Here is a 21,866-nt window from a genome sequence, read left to right as displayed (position 1 = left end):
ACAGGTGTCCCATCCAGGTGAGGAATATACATGCCATGGAAATTGGGAAACCAGCCCTATGAGTCTATATGAGTCTGGAAAGAATTTTACTCTTTACTACTAGTTTGGCCTTAACTTACAAGTTTATACACAGGAGTGACTGTGTGGTAAGTAGCTTGTTTCCCAACCACATGGTTCCAGGTTCAGTCTCACTGTGTGGCACCTTGGGCAAGTGTCTTTTACTATGGCCTCGGGCCGACCAAAGACTTGTGAGTGGATTTGGTAGATGGAAACTGAAAGAAGCCTGTCATATATATATTTATATATGTGTGTGTATGTCGTGTGTCAGTGTTTATCTCCCCAACATCGCTTGACAACTGATGTTGGTGTGTTTACTTCCCGTAACTTAGCAGTTCGGCAAAAGAAAGCAATATAATAAGTACTAGGCTTACAAAAAATAAGTCCTGGGGTCGATTTGTTTGACTAAAGGCGGTACTCTAGCATGGCCACAGTCAAATGACTGAAACAAATAAAAGAATAAAAGAATATACCAGGCACAGATACAGCTGTGTGGGAAAGAAGCATGCTTAGCAATCATGTGGTTTCAGGTTCATTCCCACTGTGCTACATCTTAAGCGAGTGTCTTCTACTATAGTTCCGGGCCAACCAATGCCTTCTGAGTGAATTTGGCTGAAGGAAACTGAAAGAAGCCCATTTCCATGGCATATGTGTTCCCCACCTGGACTGGACGCCAGTCCGTCACAGAATTATTCATTTTTACCAGCTGAGTGGACTGGAGCAATGTGAAATGAAGTGTTTTGCTCAAGAATACAATGCATCGCTTGGTTCAGGAATCGAAACCACACTCTTACGCTCATGAGTTCAACATCCTAACCACTGAGCCATGCACCTCCACTGATAAGACCAAAACAATGCAAGTTTTCCTGTTTTCTCTTGATGGTTCACTTTGTAATTTATCTTGCATTATTTTGGCTTTATCTTACAAGTTTCTGTGTTTAAGTGTGTGTGTGTTTGTACTCCTACCATTGCTTGGCATGTGGTGATGGCTTGTTTACGTCCCCATAACATAGCTGTGTGCCAAAAGAGACTGTCAGAATAAGTACCGGGTTTGAAGTACAGTTATCCAGCGACTGAAACAAGTAAAAGATTAGTGGCTGTGTGGTAAGAAGCTTGCTTCCCAACCACATGGTTCCAGTTTTAGTCCCACTGCATGACATCTAGTCAAGTGTCTTCTACTATAGCCTTGGGCCAACCAAAGCCCTGTGAATGGATTTGGTAGATGGAAACTGAAAGAAGCTCATCATGTGTGGGCGTGTGTGTAATTTAATTGGTTAGCTGAAACTAATACTGTCAACTTGTAACAGTTTTGTTGCTTTAGAATCATACAGTTCTTCAGGCTGTCATGTTTGTACATTCAGTTGTATGTGTGTGTGTTTGTATATATATATATATATATATATATACACACATACACAGATAGATAGATAGATACACACACACATACATACATACATACATACATACATACATACATTATTATGGCTGCCCCCTCGTTATCGAGTATGGCCATTGCACAAAGCTTAACTGTTAGTGGTGCTGTGATTGAATGTGACTTTTTAGCCCAACATACATACATATAGACACACATACAGAAAGAGGGCACATGCATCTCTGAATACAATGAAACACATTCAATGTCACTACAATTATAAATTTGAAAGCATTTTAATTGAACATATTGAAATGATGTTTTGTATAGTATTCAAGTCTGTTGTTCCATGTTTGCATGGGTTACTCAGAATCTGCTGAGACAGTCATTCTACAGCCGGATGTCCTTTCTATTTCCCAGTAAGGTATCATCTTTCCATGACTTGACACGTTTCACTGAAGACCTTGGCCTTCACTACTTTGTCCTACATCTTTCCTGGTCTCCCTCTTCCACAGATTCCACCCACTGTAAACAATCTGTGCCTCTTTATACAGCTGCCCTCATCTATATGCATTTCATGCCCATACCAACATGATCTTCTTTCTTGTACACTACATCTGATTTTTCTTATGCCAAGTTTTTCTCTCAACACATCTGTACTTTGTCATTCTTTGCCAGTCTTCTTCATTCAGGGCCCATGTCCCTCCACCATGTAGTGTTGCAGTTTGTGCGCAAGTAATCATACAGTGTGTGTCTTTTACTCTGAGAGAGAAACCTTTTTCTTTGCCAACAGAAGTAGTAGCTCTCTGAACTTCCTCCAGCTTGTTCTTACTCTGGCTACTATACTTTCAGAACATCCTCTTCCACTGCTAATTAGGTCACCTAGATAACAGAAACCATCTCATACCTCTAAAGGTCCTCCAGGGCATTTGAGAATATAAAAATAGTATCGAAGATATATATATATATATCTGTGTGTATGTATGTATGTATGTGCATGTATGTATGTATATATGTATGTAGGTATAGATGTGTGTGTGTATACATACACATACATACATACAGTATATACCCAGCAAAATTGTAATTGATAAAATTCTTTTTTTTTTACTTCTTCTCATTTATTTACTCTTTCTTCTCACTTCTTCATCTTATTTTCCTTTAAATGTTCATCTTCTATTCCATGATTTCATGTCTTTACTTATTTCATCTTCTATTAATTTCCTTTTCTTTCTATGTTTTTTTCTTCTTTTTTTTTTCGGCTGTCTATTTTCATCTTTCTTCCTTATTACAACTTCCATCCTTTCACTCCTTCCTATCATTGTGATCTATGTCTGCTAATGAAAGTCATAGTTCTGTACAATTCCTCCAATATTGTAAACAAGTTTGTTGAGATATTCAGCTGGCACTTAACATCAATAGAATATGCTGTTAAGATCTTTCGCAGTTCAAATGACTGACTACTGGTAATTAGTCAATCCTGAGTTACATACAGCAGTGACAACACTTCTTGTCTCAATATTTTTCATATAAATTTGCTGCGAAAACATACAAACATTTCTTAACACTGGTGCAAAACATGGTAATTGAATTAGAGCTACAGAAATTTATATTGTGCGTGTGTGTGTTATAACAACTACCTATGAACCATGTTTACATTCTATTAAAGAGCCTCTACTTGACCTGCTACAAACAGCAGAGAAATTTCTATCAAATCACACCTTGTAGTATAAAAGGACATGTATTGGATGAAGTGGTGAGAAAGGATCTACAGACGTTGGGACTCACAGAGGGGATGATAGGCGACTGAGATTCCTGGCAGTTTACTGTGGTGGTTGCCCTTGCATACAGGCTTGTCCTCTGCAGTTCCCTCCAGCTGAGCATCCCTAATCTCATAGGTGCTGGTGCCATATAAAAAGCACCCAGTACACTCTGTAAAATAGTTGGTGTTAGGAAGGGCATCCAGCTGTAGCAACCATGCCAAAACAGACATGGAGCCTGAACAGCCCTCTTCAGCTGGTCAGCTTTTGTCAAACTGTTCAACCCATGCCAGCATGGAAAACAGACACTAAATGATGTTGATGGTCATGTAGACATCAATATATTCGGATTGAATAAAAGACAGAATGGTTACAGTTGGAACATCTTTGAACTGTGAGTAAACAGCAAAGACAACTGAGGACCACATGTATATAAATATATATATATATACACACACACACACATTTTTCTGAAAAATGTAGGATATGACTAATCCTTATATATCCCAATTACAATGTCTAGTTTATGATATTGAATTTCTCAGTTCAATCCCAGCTGCCGTTATCTTTGACAGAATATTCAGTGATTTATGTAAAAAGTACCAGTAGTATACCATAGTTGATTATCAAAAAGAGGACAGGTGGAATACAAATGTTTGTTTGCCTTGAGACAGGTTGAGTTCTGACAGGCTATGATGGTGGGAAGTGACTTTTTTATTTTAGAGAAGTATATGAAAGGTGTTTATTAGTTTGATTACATACACTCCCACAGGTAAAACTGGTGTTGTGACTTGGTTGAAGAAAATAGTAGAATTGGCTCCCTCAAAGAAAAACAAACTTATTTATTATTAGAACAAGTTTATTATTAGAACAGTGTTTTGGATACCAGAACTGTGTCATGCAGAATACAGCATGTAGTGAAAACATGTAGAGCTTTCTCTTTGACCCGAGCAAAGAATCATGGTTTCTTGCCAATTACAGCATGATATTTCCATCCATACAAATAGACCTTGTTCAGTCTCCTGGATAATTCAGAGTGATCAGAAGAAAATTGAATCATCTGAAACACGTCAGCTGTTTTGGTTGTTGTACCAAGTTGATTACAGGACAAAAAAACACTTGATGTTCTTTTTATAAACCTGACTTCCAAATATGAGTAATTGGCTGGTGTTTGAAACGTCAGTTGATTCATTGAGCTGCCTGCTGATTTCGTTTTCACTCGATGTATTTAATGATTCTTACTAATTCTGCTAAATTCTAATCTCACCCACTCATCAATCTTCTTTTTCATCCTTCCACACTCATGTCACAGAGTGTGATATGAGGAGGTCGGTGTGTTTAGATGGCTATTTTTTAAGTAGGATGAGAAATTAGTTTGACTTGAAGACATGTTTGTCTTCAGTATATTATTGAATCAAATGAGCTAGCAAGGGGGCAACTATATTATTGCTTAACTTGTTTAGTATTCACCAATATCAGTTTTATATATATATATATATATATATATATAGTGGAGGCGCAATAGCCTAGTGGTTAGGGCTAAAATAATGCGAACACATTGTGACCAGCGATGTGTAACTACATCTGATGGACTGGTCGGTCACGTGATGTGATGTGATATATATATATATATATATATTATGTGTGTGTGTAATTTTTGAAATGGGGAACCACAGTATACCTTGACATACAGCTTAAAATAAATGCAAATATCTCCAAAGACTCAAAGATCTTTTAAGGTACTGAGTTTCAGTGTTATATTAAACAGATGAGGCAAATGTGCTGCTGGATAAGACATCTGTAACTGGGGTAAGATTCTCTATTTCTTACAGTTAGCTCAACTGAGTCACATAGAATGAAAAATTAAGGCAATAACTATGGTAGACTTGAACTCATAACTTCTAAGCTGATTTCTCAGCCATTCACAGCTAAGTTAATTTCATAGCCATAGGTGAGGTTATAACACATTTCATTGAAGTTCACCTCAGGCTAATAGTAATAGATATCTCCAGCCAAGTAATTGACTCGCTAGAAATAGCTGCCCAGTTTTCCTCAAATTTCAAACCTCTGTCTTAACTAGGGAAAGCAAACTTCTGCCTTAATTGTATAATATAATTCATGTCAAAGCCCTTAAAAAATGGGTATTCACTGCTGGAATATCATTGATCATAAGTTTAGATAATCGAAGTTTAGACTTGGGTCTAAATATTGATAGACTCTGACCAGGTTGAAGTATGGCATTTGAAATGTTCAAATTGTCTAGAATACAGCTGCAACATATGAACACTCCTTCCTGGTGCGCACAATCCCAATTGTAGTACTTAATCCTGTGCGAAAAAGCACTATTTCCATTCATTTGAGACATTTTGTTCCTGTGTTAATCTCAGTACATCTGGGAGTGAATTTAGTTGTTTATATCAGTTGGAAAAAGTGTGTGTATTTGGTGACTGTTTCACTATGTTGCATATCCCCCTGTTACTTCACATATCATTATGAGCATGCAGAATTGTTAGAGCATGCAGATAAAATACCTAGAAGTATTCCTTCCAACCGATTAAGTTCTGAGTTCAAATGCCACCAAGGTCAAGTTTACCTTTCATTCTTTCAAGGTTGATAAAATAAGTACCAGTTGAGTACTGAGCGTTGATGTAATCAACTAGGTACCCCTCTAGCCTTGTGCATATAGTAGAAAGAATTATAACACTATTTCACATAATAGGTTCTTTCACATATTCACTATTTCACATTTTACTATACTATTTCAAATTTCCAACACTATTTCCATATTTTCTACACCATTTCACATTTTCCAACATTATTTCATATTTCCTGCATTATTTCTTTAACTACAGTACATACCACCATATAAACATTTAATATTTGTAAATCAGTGTTTATATTTACCTTACTACAAAGTCTTATAAAATACCCTCTCTACACCCTGATCCACCCATACACCTTCTCCTTTTACAAAAGTCGTTCTACTTCAACAATAAATCATTTCAGCCTTCTATAATCACTTTTTTTTTATTGCAAGTTAGCTTATAGTCTGATAACAAAAACAAATAACAATAAGACTGGTGTGTGTGTCTAGGTGTGAACACTCATGCTTATAAATGTATATGTGTTTGTGTATGTTGTGTTACTTACTGGTGAAGGTCTTTTTTTTTCTTTGTAAGTTTGTAAGCAAATATATATATATATATATATAATATATATATATATATATAGTGGAGGCGCAATAGCCTAGTGGTTAGGGCTAAAATAATGCGAACACATTGTGACCAGCGATGTGTAACTACATCTGATGGACTGGTCGGTCACGTGATGTGATGTGATATATATATATATATATATTATATATATATATATATTATGTGTGTGTGTAATTTTTGAAATGGGGAACCACAGTATACCTTGACATACAGCTTAAAATAAATGCAAATATCTCCAAAGACTCAAAGATCTTTTAAGGTACTGAGTTTCAGTGTTATATTAAACAGATGAGGCAAATGTGCTGCTGGATAAGACATCTGTAACTGGGGTAAGATTCTCTATTTCTTACAGTTAGCTCAACTGAGTCACATAGAATGAAAAATTAAGGCAATAACTATGGTAGACTTGAACTCATAACTTCTAAGCTGATTTCTCAGCCATTTCACAGCTAAGTTAATTTCATAGCCATAGGTGAGGTTATAACACATTTCATTGAAGTTCACCTCAGGCTAATAGTAATAGATATCTCCAGCCAAGTAATTGACTCGCTAGAAATAGCTGCCCAGTTTTCCTCAAATTTCAAACCTCTGTCTTAACTAGGGAAAGCAAACTTCTGCCTTAATTGTATAATATAATTCATGTCAAAGCCCTTAAAAAATGTGTATTCACTGCTGGAATATCATTGATCATAAGTTTAGATAATCGAAGTTTAGACTTGGGTCTAAATATTGATAGACTCTGACCAGGTTGAAGTATGGCATTTGAAATGTTCAAATTGTCTAGAATACAGCTGCAACATATGAACACTCCTTCCTGGTGCACACAATCCCAATTGTAGTACTTAATCCTGTGCGAAAAAGCACTATTTCCATTCATTTGAGACATTTTGTTCCTGTGTTAATCTCAGTACATCTGGGAGTGGATTTAGTTGTTTATATCAGTTGGAAAAAGTGTGTGTATTTGGTGACTGTTTCACTATGTTGCATATCCCCCTGTTACTTCACATATCATTATGAGCATGCAGAATTGTTAGAGCATGCAGATAAAATACCTAGAAGTATTCCTTCCAACCGATTAAGTTCTGAGTTCAAATGCCACCAAGGTCAAGTTTACCTTTCATTCTTTCAAGGTTGATAAAATAAGTACCAGTTGAGTACTGAGCGTTGATGTAATCAACTAGGTACCCCTCTAGCCTTGTGCATATAGTAGAAAGAATATAACACTATTTCACATAATAGGTTCTTTCACATATTCACTATTTCACATTTTACTATACTATTTCAAATTTCCAACACTATTTCCATATTTTCTACACCATTTCACATTTTCCAACATTATTTCATATTTCCTGCATTATTTCTTTAACTACAGTACATACCACCATATAAACATTTAATATTTGTAAATCAGTGTTTATATTTACCTTACTACAAAGTCTTATAAAATACCCTCTCTACACCCTGATCCACCCATACACCTTCTCCTTTTACAAAAGTCGTTCTACTTCAACAATAAATCATTTCAGCCTTCTATAATCACTTTTTTTTATTGCAAGTTAGCTTATAGTCTGATAACAAAAACAAATAACAATAAGACTGGTGTGTGTGTCTAGGTGTGAACACTCATGCTTATAAATGTATATGTGTTTGTGTATGTTGTGTTACTTACTGGTGAAGGTCTTTTTTTTTCTTTGTAAGTTTGTAAGCAAATATATATATATATACATACATGCAGATATATATATATATACATACATGCAGATATATATATATGTGTGTGTGTATGTATGTGTATTTATATATATACATACACATGTATTCAACTTTGTTGTTGTTTTCACTTTTTAAACCCAACAAACACGAAACAGCTGACCTTAATTTTAACACTTCAACAACAAACACTGTAACTTACTCACATGTGACATATCTATCTTTGTAAATATCACTTATGCTCCCGCTCTCTCGTATGTGTATATACATATATATCCCATAGCTGCCACCACCCCTTTCTCCCTCACTCTCTCCTTCTCCACCACCATGCCACTGTTATGCAACTTTAGACACAGTTTGACAGAAGATGCCCAATGTACCCAGTATGGGCTGAACCTCACCATATAAGAGTGACGGGTTACCTCCCACTTTTATAGTGGGTCATGTTGCCCTAACAGTTAGGGCTTCAAAACAGCTGTTCTACATTCCAAACACTATATTATAAATGTACTATACCATGCTGTACAGTACTGTATATAGCATACCGTGTTTTACTACATTAAACTATTGACTTTATATTTTGCTATATCGTAGTGTACTGCATTGTATTGTTATTCACTTCAGCCCTTTGTTCCCTATGAAGCATAGACGACTGGCCCTAGGCAAACCTATGTCTTGGCCCCATGCAAACCTACATCTTGGCCCCATGCAAACCTACATCTTGGCCCCATGCAAACCTACATCTTGGCCCCATGCAAACCTACATCTTGGCCCCATGCAAACCTACATCTTGGCCCCATGCAAACCTACATCTTGGCCCCATGCAAATCTACATCTTGGCCCTATGCAAACCTACATCTTGGCCCTATGTAAACTTACTTTTTAACCTCTGGGAAGAGGTGATCCATATTAGCCTGGCCTCTATCCTTTGACTGTCCAGCATAGAAGCTTGTGCTCTACAGGTACAGCTTTCAGAGTCATTGAGGTGCACTAGCCCCTACACTGCATCAATGACTGGACTTTGTGGCAGGTATTATACTATAAGTACCAGATTGTATTACACTATATATCATGATGTAGCGTATTACTAAACTATGCTATATTGTGTTATACTGATTATACTATACCATACTATATCTATACTATACCATATATACTATACCATACTATACCACACTATATCTTTCATTACTCTGTTGCAAACACTGTATTGTATTCATTACATTCACGTAGGCTTAGGAACCAGGTGCAGGGGGAGCAAGTGAACCCTCTAAAATTTTTGGTAGGCAATGAATACGCTTTGAAGATCCTCCTGAAAAACTGGGTTGGCACCCCCTAAGCAAATTTCATTCCCGCACTTATGTACACTGAACTATATTACTCTGTACAATACTATGCTCAGATATACATTATACTCCATTTTATTATTTACACCAGCTGATATCGAGATTATAACTTTTTTATGTTTTATTTCCCCCCTTTTTTTTTCTCATATACACAGAGAAAGCTTCACTTAACATTAAATACAGGTGTTTTGTTCACTCTTGCTTGTCTTTTGATACCTTTCAACTTGTTCTTTTCAATTTATATAAATAACTACATTATATATATATATATCTATATTTATAAATACATACACATACACACGTATACATTGTGTGTATATAATGTATATCTTTTCAATCAGATTGTTTATACACACATACACATGCACACACAAACACACACAAACACACACACAAACACACATATGTATTTGTATATTCGTTTTATTTTCCTAAGTGCTTTCTCTGGATTGTTGGAAAAGTGCAGTCAACCTTATTATTATCATCATCATCATGGTCGTTATTACAGCTTAGAGTAATGGCTTGTAAATTCTCAGTAAACTGTCTGTGACCAGGAGATCCCCTCTGTAATTATTATACCTGCATTGGTAAACATTTCGTTCAACGTTACATTCTGAGTTCAAATTCCACTGAGGTAAACTTTGCCTTGCATCCCTTTTCGGGTCAATAAAATAAGCACCAGTTGAACTCTGGGGTCAATGTAATTGACTTACTCCTTCCCCTGAACTTACACGTTTTGTGCCAAAATTTGAAACCATTATCATCATCAAAAAGAGCAGCAAGCTGGCAGAATCATTAAAACATCAGAAAAAATGCCTTGCAGTATTTCTTCCATCCCTTTACCTTCTGGGTTCAAATCCTACCAAGGTCAACTTTGCCTTCATTCCCTCCAGAATTGATACATCAAATGTCAATCAACTACTCGGTTGGATGGTATCAACTGAAGCCCTTCCTTCAAAATTGCCAGCCTTGTGTCTAAATCAAAAACCATTATCATAATTAATAATATTAGGCCTTAGATGTGTGGGTTGGGAATAAGGGATTAAATTAACACTAGTGAATTACTGGCCCTTCTTTTTAAAATCAACCTTGACAGGAAGAAACACAGAGGCAACCTCTTTAGGATCTGAACTCAGAACATAAAAGGGATGTTACTAAATGTTGCAAGCCAATTTGTCCAATGTCCCACCGAGCAGGGTAGATCGCCAGTCTAAAATGACTATTTCTAATTTAGGTACAAGTGCCAGTAATTTTGAGGGAAAGGGTTTAGTCAATTACAACAACTCTAACAGTTGACTGGTACTTCATTTCATTAACCCCAAAAAGATGTAAGGCAAAGTTGACCTTGGTAGATTTTGAACTTGCAATGTAATGAACCAGCACAAACACTGCTTGACATTTTCCCCATGCTCTAATGATTCTGCTAATACAATTAGTTTCTGTGTCTCTCTGAGTATATATACTGACATTGAGTCAGTAGAGTTATATAGCGCTATCTACTTGATCTTTGAAGTGCTAATTGTTGATTCATACCTTATTCACCTGATGAAAACAATTGTGTTTTTTTTTTTGAGGTGTGTTGCATGATGTAGCACTTCTGTTTGTCAATAAAAAACATGTCTGAAACAGCTGTAGTGAACCACAATCCATCTGTTGTTATTGTTTATATATATATATATATAAACATCAGAGGGATAAACATATCCAAGATTAGACTGGTTGAATGCCTTATAATACAGGTATACACACATTTATATTATTATTATAAAAACCAATAGAGAAGATGGAGATTAATAAATTTTATTAATACATTGACAATACCTACAATCGTTTCAAATCAATCAAATTTATTTAATTAAATCAATTTGGCTTATAATAATTAACCAAATTGATTAAATTAAATTTGATTGATTTTATGCTGCAGGCAAAGAATTGAAACAATAGTAGGTCTTATCAATCTATTAATAAATTTTTATTAATCTTATCTCCACCTTCTCTCTTGGTTTATATATATATATAGGATTCCTGGCTTTCACCCAGGCGGCCCGGGTTCGATTCCCGGCATGGGAACGTTAATTTTAGCCGATGCCGGACACCCCTGGCACCTGTGCAGGTGGCACATAAAAAGCACCCACTATACTCGCAGAGTGGTTGGTGTTAGGAAGGGCATCCAGCTGTAGAAACTCTGCCAGATCAGACTGGAGCCTGGTGCAGCCCCTGGCTTCCCAGACCCCGGTCAAACCGTCCAACCTATGCTAGCATGGAAAGCGGACGTTAAACGATGATGATGATGATGATGATTTGGTATTCCATCGCCAAAAATGGGGATCCTGAACATTCTTGGTAATAATCCCTGTGAATACCTTACAGATCTTTTACATAGAGTTGTTAAAGATATATTCTTCTGGTGAAGTCACATGGCCTAGTGATTAGGGTGTTGGACTGACAACCATAGTTTTGATTCCCTGACTGAGTAGCTTATGTTCTTGAGGAAAACACTTCATTTTTTGACATTGCTCCAGTCCACTCACCTGGAGTATAACCCTGAAATGAACTGTCATTCTGTTCAGGAGAGAACTTATACTCTTATATGCCATGAATGTACTCCAGCCTAATGAGCCTATAGGCCTGTGACAGACCTAAGACTAAGAGTAGCATTGACCATTGGATCTAAACGTTAAGTCTCTGAGTTGTGGTTTTGGGATGGTCGATAATATAGCATCAGCAATATATTGGTGCCCAGCCTTAATGTGTTGAAAACAGAGTTTATTGTTTTGCTCTGTCTGACCAGGCAACAGCTGCATACTTGCCTATGCACACACATGCAAATGTTAGGAAAGTAATGAACACGGAAGAAAAACATGGGAAGGACAAGTTTGGTTAAAAGTTGTATTACTCTTTTACTCGTTTCAGTCGTTTGACTGTGGCCATGCTGGAGCACCGCCTTTAGTCAAGCATATCGACCCCGGGACTTATTCTTTGTAAGCCCAGTACTTATTCTATCGGTCTCTTAGGCCGAACCGTTAAGTGACGGGGACGTAAACACACCAGCATCGGTTGTCAAACAATACTAGGGGGACAAACACAGACACACAAACACACACACACATATATATATACATATACATATATACAACAGGCTTCTTTCAGTTTCTGTCTGCCAAATCCACTCACAAGGCTTTGGTCAGCCCGAGGCTATAGTAGAAGACACTTGCCCAAGATGCCACGCAGTGGGACTGAACCCAGAACCATGTGGTTGGTTAGCAAGCTACTTACCACACAGCCACTCCTGCGCCTATTAGTTTAACATTTGAAAAGAAAGTAAACAGCAGCGGGTTTCAGATGCTGGTCCTTCATCAGAAGAACGATTGAGAAAAAAAGATAAAGACTGAATAAGGAAGTATGTTTGGAGGAGGAAAAAAAAGGGTGAGGGTTAGGAGCCAGGTGGGAAAGTGGTTCTATAGGTGAGTTAGGAAAGGAGGGAGGAAGGAAGGAAGGAGTACACACAAAGGGTGTATCCAGGTATTGAAAGTAGTATAAGGGGAAGGTGTGTGCATGTGTTTTGTTGCAGGGGAATTTGTGTAATTATGTAAAAAGTGTGCAGTTATGGAGTGTGACTGTGTGGGATGGTAAAGGTGTAGGAAGTTGGTGTAGCGGTGTAATTGAATTGTGTGTGAGAAGGCATGGAAATGGGAAGTTGGCAACAAGAGAATCGGGAAAGAGGATTGTGGTGTTAATGTTAAAACTCTGATGAAAAAATATATATGTATTAAAGTAATGACAGTAATAAAAAGTATATGTATATATTGGTGCAGGAGTGGCTGTGTGGTGAGAAGCTTGCTTCCCAACCACATGCTTCCAGGTTCAGTCCCACTGCGTGGCACCTTTGGCAAGTGTCTTCTACTATAGCCTCGGGTTGACCAAAGCCTTGTGAGTAGATTTGGTAAACGGAAACTGAAAGAAGCCCATTATATATATATATATATATATAATATAATATTAATTAGAGACAAAACCACTATTATGCAAATCAAACAAAGAAAGACTTAATCCAATACATAAAAATTTTATATAAATTAAATATAATTAAGATATCCACTACGATCGTTTCTTGTCACTTCAATGGACATTCATCAGGTGGTTTCAAGACCTTCTATGCAATTTTGAACTATGAAGTTTTGTCTCTAATTAATATTATATTATATTTTACTATAAAATTGGATTCAATCCTAAATCTGATTTTCCCCTGTAAATTTGGATTTATTCCCTAATATCTATTATTATATATATATATATATATATATATATATATATATATATAATGGGCTTCTTTCAGTTTCTGTTTACCAAATCTACTCACAAGGCTTTGGTCAACACAAGGCTATGCTTATTATGTATCATTACCTTTCATTTTTAAAAATAAATGTCTAGTTGGGATATTTTCATTCAAAAGCTATTAGCGTGGTTCACCCAAAAACTGAAGAATCTGAAATAAAAAAGAAAGGACATTACACAGAATGATGAAAACATAATGGTGTTGTCATTGTGTGCAAACCAGCACACTATCAAAATCGATTCACAGAAAACCGAGACATCCTAAATTTCACTCTTAAGCTATTAGCATGATTCTGGGTGTGTGTATATATATATATATATATATATATATATATTCAACCATACCGTGTCTAGAAAACACAAGACCTACTTGCTACAACTGTGTATAAGCTGTATATCCTCTAGTTGGCTTGTTATGGTTGTATTGTTTAATTTCTGATCAATGTTTTGGCTGTGATGTTTGTCAGAGAAAGGGTTTAACTCAAACATCCATTTCTTCTAACCAATTGTCACTGTAATTCACATTTCTTTATTTCTATCTCCATTTGTACAATTACTTAGACCTGAAGAACCAATTAAACAGCTAGCAAAACCTGAAAACCTGCTGAAATGCAGCTTCAATAAACAGCATAGGTGATGAGGTTTTTTGATGAGGACCAAACAAACTGCTGCACTATGAATTCCTGACTAATCCAAGACTACTTACATTGCTTGTTGTTGGACATATTCAGTGATCCAACATCAATCAGAAAACTAAATGTTGCTACATAACCATTTTTTTAAAATCTCATCTCATTACTGTTTGAGCAGATGAAATATTGGTAATTCTTTATCAGGCTGCTAACTTTCAGCAGTAAAAAGAGGTAACTTAAATTTTTACTTATGGTAGTAAGTGAAGATAATTTAGGCCTTACTTTTAATGTAAGCCCTTGATTTTGGCAACAAGGTAAATCTTTATCCTAGTTTATAACATTGCATGCAGAATTAAATTAATAATTGATAACTTTTTAAATAACTAAAACTAATTCTTTTTTAATTTTTAGTTTCTATACAGTTGGAATTTGTAGCCTGTACCTAGCTATATAGTCATCTACACAATGTATCTGTCTATCTAGTTAACATCTATACACTGCATCTGTATATTCTAAACACTGTGTCTATATATCCAGTCAACATCTGCACACTGCTGGCTTTGTGTCTAATCAACATCTACACATGTTGTTTGTCTATCCAATCAACATTTGCACTCTGTGACTATCTGTCTTGTCCAATTCTGCTCATTGTCAGAGATCAATACACACACACACATCCAATCAACATCTATACACTTTGTCTATATACCTAGATAACACAATACCTGCTCACTACAACTCTGTATACAATATTATGTTCAATAATCAAATCAAGTGTGATATCTCTCTGTCTGACATCTACTCTATATCTTTACCGTGCACACTCTCTGTTTTTATGTATTAAATTATGTACTGTATCTGTAAACTCTATTTTGTTTTAAAACTCTCTATTTTGTACTAAACCCTGTAATCTATTCTAAACTCTGTATGCTGTAGTCTATACTTAACTCTGTATTATGTACTCTGTATTCCGTATGCTGTACTAAACTTTGTGTTCTGTCCTAAACTCTGTACTCAGTATTCTAATCTAATCTCTGTACTCTGCATTCTGTACTAGACTCTGTACTCTTTTCTAACCTCTGAATTCTGTTCTATCTTTTCTAAACTCTGAATTCTGTTCTATTCTTTTCTAAACTCTATACTATACCCTTCTCTAAACTCTAATTTCTGAACTAAATTCTGTATTCTGTATGCTGTTCTGTACTGTGTACTAAATGTATGCTAAATTGATTCTCAATGTTATGCATGATTTATTAAGAAAAAAAAAATAACCATTTGCATTTTATGTTATTCTATTTTTATCTGTTGTATTTTGTTTAATTGTGTTTGAAATCTATTTTCAGCTAATTCTAATAGTCCCCTTCCATCTCTACACAGGCTCCCCCAACCTAATTACTGTTCTGAGAGAACTACCTCTCTGACACCTGCAAGTAGTTACTGTTTCACTAAACCCTATCACCTATTTGTTTTCAGAAAATATTCCGCACCTACTAAGGTTCTACAGAGCCATTTTCAACATAGAATGAGGTATGCTCTATAACATTTAAGCATAAGAATGGTGAACTAAACAGAAAAACCTCCCCACAAATCTCTCTAACCTGCTCTGCTTGCCTCTATACCCCCTACTCTATTCTGCTATACAATCAAGATCTTATGATGCCATGTTATATTTTAATAGAACAATTTATTTGGCTAGTCTCATGATTAGTTAATATTTTAACTCAACATATGAGAGAATCTTTCTTTTTTTTTACATTACGTCAGCATAGAGGAAGCATACATGTGCATGGATGCATATAAAAATGCACATATACAGAGAAATACATGCAGGCAGTACATGTGCACACATACATACACATGTGCACACATACATACACATGTGCATGCAGACAGATATATATATATATATATAAATATATATATGCAGATGCATAAATACTTGTGCCAAAACACATGCACATTACTACACAGCCCAATCTACCTCAGTTTTACATAACACTTGTTATTATTATTTAACCCCAAGTCAGCCCTAATCCAGCAGACCTATTATCAAAGATATTCCTGTTATAGACCAGCCCGTGTTTTTTTCAGACAGTTTTTTTTTTTTTCGGTATCTACTTCATTTAGTGTATAGTGTAGTATTTACTATTGCTAACAATAGTTGTTGATATTCTTTAACCTGTTTTTGCTTAACAGATATGGTCAAAAAGTAACTGTCTCTTTTTTTAGTCAGACATTAACAAACCTAGAATTACATTATCCAATGTGTCCATTTTTTTTTTTCCATGAGACAGTAGGCCAAGATTCGAGGGAGATTTGCATATTATTTCTTGCAAGCCAGTGACCATGCAGAAGAGCTCTCATTGATTTGAGTTTTACATATCAGTATAATATAGTTTCACTTTGTGGTTGTGGTGCACCTGAGCAAGTTGTGGTGCACCTGAGCATTATATACAATAATTTCATTATCATTATTATTATGTTAGAAAGGAGTCAGACATGTACTCCAATTATTTAAATTTGCAAGTCTATTCTGCCCTTTTAATAAGGGTCCTCCATCATTTGTTTTTCTATTACCTTGTCTGGTTATTAGTATTATTCCCCTGTTTAAGCCACACAGTGCTTGTTTACTAAAATCCTGTATTCTGCTCAGTCATTCAAAAATTTGGCAGTAACAGTTAAACTATACTTTGCTGATGAGAACTAATAAGGACCAAACTTGTCCAAAGTTGTCATATATAGCCAAAGATCAGATTCACTCCCCATTGTATTGTATTTTTTTATTAATTTTGAGTTAAATTTCAGGGTTGTCTTCCCTGCCTTTCTTGATCAGAATTAACTGAGATTTTTTTTTTTCATCACTACTATACATTAGTGTCCACTTTACTGTCCGTTTTTACTGCAATTATTCAAGTATTGAGGTGAAGTTATATTGAATGTTTCTAAATAACTAAACAGACTGAAGCAAGTAGAGTATAAGTTACCTTGCCTAAGTGTTGTGAAAATGTTTTAATCTATGGACTTTACAGAAGTCCTCACAACGCTAACATCTATACAACATTCCATGACTAGTGTATTACTTTATAACCATAGTCAGGTTGCTACACTGTCTTCTACATCTGTGTAACACCCCTCACATATCTAGGTTCTTACATTGACCCTACAACAACATCCCACACATGTCCTAGGTCCTACAATCATTGCCATGTAGTATCCGACACATATCCAGACTGCTACATTTGTTGTCACAATATATGTGACTCTGAACACTCTGAACATTGAACTAAACTACACTTGCCTCATACAGGATATCAATGACCAGAGCTGACCCGGGACTAACACAACAACAGCATATCAACAGGGGAGAGTTTTTCTTGTTACTCACCCTGTTACAATTTCCTGGCAGATCTACTTCAATTAGGCTTGATCTGTGATAAACAGCATTTGCAATACTACACAATATTATTTTCAAATTTTGGCCCAAGGCCAGCAATTTCAGGCGATGGGGCAAGTTGATTACATGGGCCCCAGTACTCAACTGGTACTTATTTTATCGACCCCCTTCCCCAAAAGGATGAAAGGCAAAGTGAACCCCTGTGGAATTTGCAATACTACTCAGTACTATTCTCCATGTAGCATGCTAAAATTGCCACTCCATACATGCCCTGGTAGTTTCACTTTTAAAGGATAAGGACTCCCTTCAGTCACGAATGACCACTGGATTGCACTTAGAAAGTTTCCCATCGAGGCGGAAGTCCAGGCAAGGTTGTTTATGGAAGACCAGCAACCACCCATGCATACCAGCCTCGCCTCTCCATGCCATCATTGTTACCCAGGGGAAAGACAAAGGCTGATGCAGCTTAGCACCAGGAACTCTGCAACTCATTTCTATATCTGAATGAACTGGGGCAACATGAAATAAAGTGTCTTGCTCAAGAACACAGCACACAGCCCAGTCCGAGAATTGAATTCACAGCCTCATGATTGTGAGCCCAACATTCTAACCACTGAGCCATGCACCTTCACTATATTACATTCAAAATGCAATTGGCTCTCCTCCACCCCCTCAGTACCTGTCTCAGCTGCTAAAGTACAACACACTACATCACACATTTCATTCTAAGATGCTACACTTTTTCTCAAAATATTTAACACTGTGACAGAGGAAGCCTTTTCTTTACAATCCAATGAATTCTCTGAAAGCACACTCTGCTAATTTAGCTATTGAAATAGGACTGACCATTCAGGCAGGGAATACTCTACACTAAGTACCACGCATAGATTATCAAATTAGTTGTGCCAATAAGGAACCAGTTCAAACTCATAGGAGAGCCTCTACATTGTCCCCCAACCTACTGGAAATAGCAACCAAATCCATTTCAAATCCCTTACTGTCTTTAAAAAAACACAGGGACATGTTTGATAATATAGTTCCAAGTACACTGTCTGAAATACAGGTGGGATGGTCACAACTGGAATGTCTTTGGTCATCCAGCTGTTGGATTTGGGTTGACCTTTTACTAAATAATTATATTTTTAAAACCATTTATAAATAATAATAATAACAAAAAATTTTTTAAAAAACATCTCCAACATACAAGAAACAAAAAACCTAATTATAAAGGTTCTTGTATTATTAACCTCTTACATTGGTACTGCTCCCCTTCTCTCTCGCTCTCACTCCCCCAATTACTAAACTGTCGTAGTTTGTTCACCTTTCTTTTAATAACCAAAATCTATATAACTGTCAAAATCTTTGTTCTTCTGAAATGCTACCTCAAACCTGTCTTTTTCCTTTGCAAACAAATTTCTCATAATATTGTGATGATGCTGATGATGATGAGTTATTTTGGGTATTTTTCTTTTATTTTTTTTTATTTTTATCCCTACCTCATTTTTAACCTACCTTCACATTCCTCCACCTTTTGGTTTTGTGGTCCTTTGTTTCCTTTTTTTCCCATGTTGGCTATGCTATGATGCTACCCTTCCTATAAAGCAACAACAGACCACCTAAACTTTGAAACTTCTACCTCCTCAGCTCTTTTCCCGTTTTTTTTTTTTTTTGTTTTTGTTTCTTTTTTATTTATTTGTTTCATCCTATTTTACCTTTCTCAATTCCAAAAATTCCAATATCAGTTATCTTTCAGCCACAGAAATACCAACACATTTAAGGGTTATAAAAATTATTCTCCATCTTAAATTAATGCTCAAGAGTTTGTGTTAGCCACGTGGAGATGCATGGCTTAGTGGTTAGGGTGTTACTGTCATGAACGTAAGGTTGTGGTTTCAATTCCTGGACTGGGCAATGCGTTGTGTTCTTGAGCAAAACACTCCATTTCACGTTGCTCCAGTCCACTCAGCTGGCAAAAATGAGTAATCCTGCGACGGATCGGCATCCCGTCCAGATGGGGGAATTTATACGCCACTGAAACCAGGAAACCGGCCCTTATGAGCCTGGCATGGCTCAAGAAGGAACATTTTTTTTTTGTTAGTCACATGACTTGATGAATGTTATCTTCTGCCAATGAAAGACTGTGTTCATCACATGACCTACTAATACAATGGCTTCATACTATATTAAGAAAGCTATATTAGATTGCTACACCAATGAGCTTCCATGCAAATCACATGATTTAACTCATAATATAGCCAGAAAATTAACTTTATTTTGTCTCAGTTGGAAAAAAACTGATATGAGAAATAGATCAGGAGTCATAATCTGTCTTCATAAGAACAGAGTATATGTGAGTGTAACCATCATCATCAATTAACCCTTTAACATTCAAACTGGCCATATCTGGCACCAATATTCTACTTGCCATATCTGGCTTCTCACACCTACCCTACAAAAGCATTCTAAAGATAAGCAGTCACATTCTTGAAATCTTGAGGCTACAAGTTAATGATGGTTAATTCAAAACAATATTAATAAATACACATTACATTTGGCTAAATAGTCAATGACACTTACCTATGCATGCAAGGATCAGACAGAATTTGTTAAGGTAGATTTTCTACAGCCAGGTACCCTTCTTGTTGTCAACCCTTACCTGTTTCCAAGCAAGGTAATATTTTCCCATAGCTAGATAAGTTTTTCATGAAAGACTGGAAACAATCTTGTTTTCAAGATGATGATGATGATGATGATGATGCTCAATTACAACCAACACATACACACACACACACACACATGCACACACACGCACTCACACACACACACACACACACACACACACACAAGATGCTCCTTGCAGTTTCCATCTACGAAATCTACTCATAGGGATTTGGTGACCCCAGAGCTATGTAGAAAGCACTTACCCAGTGTGCTGGGCAGTGAGACTGAACCTGAGACCACATGGTTGGGAAGCAGCTATCTCGACCACACAGCCCCCCCCCCAGTGTGTTTACAATGATGTGAGTCTGTGTGTGTGTATATATATATTATGCATATATATAATGTATAATATATATATATATTATTCATATATATAATGTATAATATATATATATATAATGCATATATATAATGTATAATATATATATATAATGCATATATATAATGTATAATATATATATATAATGCATATATATAATGTATAATATATATATATTATGCATATATATAATGTATAATTATATAGTGTATATATGCACACACACATACATACACATACATTATATATATAAAATCTTACATCTGGAGATATGGCATTTTTTAAAAGAAATTTTAGTTAAGACTGTTTAAAGGATGTGGCAAACAGACACAGTCAGAGATTTAGCTGTTGTAGAGAAAGCTGATTAAGAAATATTCATAGATTCTCAAAACTACTCTGTTTAGTTTTGCTCATCATTTTCAGTTTGTTAATAACAAGGTTAGTAATACCTATATATAGCTGTAGTGACCTATACACAATACCGCCAGTTGCTATGGACGTTTGACATGGTTAACATCCTGACAACAGGGATAATAGCTATATATAGTAATATCCACTACACATTGCAACCAGTAACCGCAAAGGTTAATGCATTAACAGAGTTTACTGTTAGAATAGTTATTTGCATGTGTGTTTGTGTTTATATATATATATATAGTAGCCATTGCGCTGTTATGGTTAAGTGCCAAGTAATTTAGTAGAAATAGGAGATATTTATAGTTGTTGATTACTTATAATGTTGATTAAAAACTAATTCTGAATATTTAAAGGTATCTTCAAATTAATTTCGTTTTGCTTTATTTTTCTTATTTTGAAGCATTACTAGAGATTTGTCTTCATCGCCAACCAAAATCTCCATCATGCCACACAGCTTTTCTTTTGAAATGTTGAAATTAAAAGAAGCTTCCAGCTTATCTGACTAACTCTTTCAAGACTTAATCTGCCATTTCTATTTATAAATCCTTTTTTATGACTGAAATGGAAAGTAATTATATATCTATATAT

The 21,866-nt window shown here is 35.8% G+C and overlaps 1 protein-coding gene across 8 annotated transcripts in view; it reads left to right on the top strand.

The window, feature by feature from the left end:
• LOC115218474 (CDK5 and ABL1 enzyme substrate 1-like) overlaps positions 1–21,866 on the top strand; it is a 98,613-nt gene that overhangs the window by 7,065 nt on the left and 69,682 nt on the right. For 5 of the 8 annotated variants that reach the window (XM_036508434.1, XM_036508435.1, XM_029788309.2 and 2 more), the window contains exon 2: positions 15,901–15,954. The exons of the other annotated variants lie outside the window; for them this stretch is intronic. In XM_036508434.1, coding sequence (XP_036364327.1) covers positions 15,901–15,954 — 54 coding nt within the window. The remainder of the gene's footprint in view (positions 1–15,900; positions 15,955–21,866) is intronic. 8 annotated transcript variants of the gene reach the window in all.

The sequence above is a fragment of the Octopus sinensis genome, linkage group LG13, assembly GCF_006345805.1.
Source record: "Octopus sinensis linkage group LG13, ASM634580v1, whole genome shotgun sequence".
In the NCBI taxonomy this organism is placed as follows: domain Eukaryota; kingdom Metazoa; phylum Mollusca; class Cephalopoda; order Octopoda; family Octopodidae; genus Octopus; species Octopus sinensis.
This window is presented reverse-complemented; position numbering and strand designations above follow the sequence as displayed.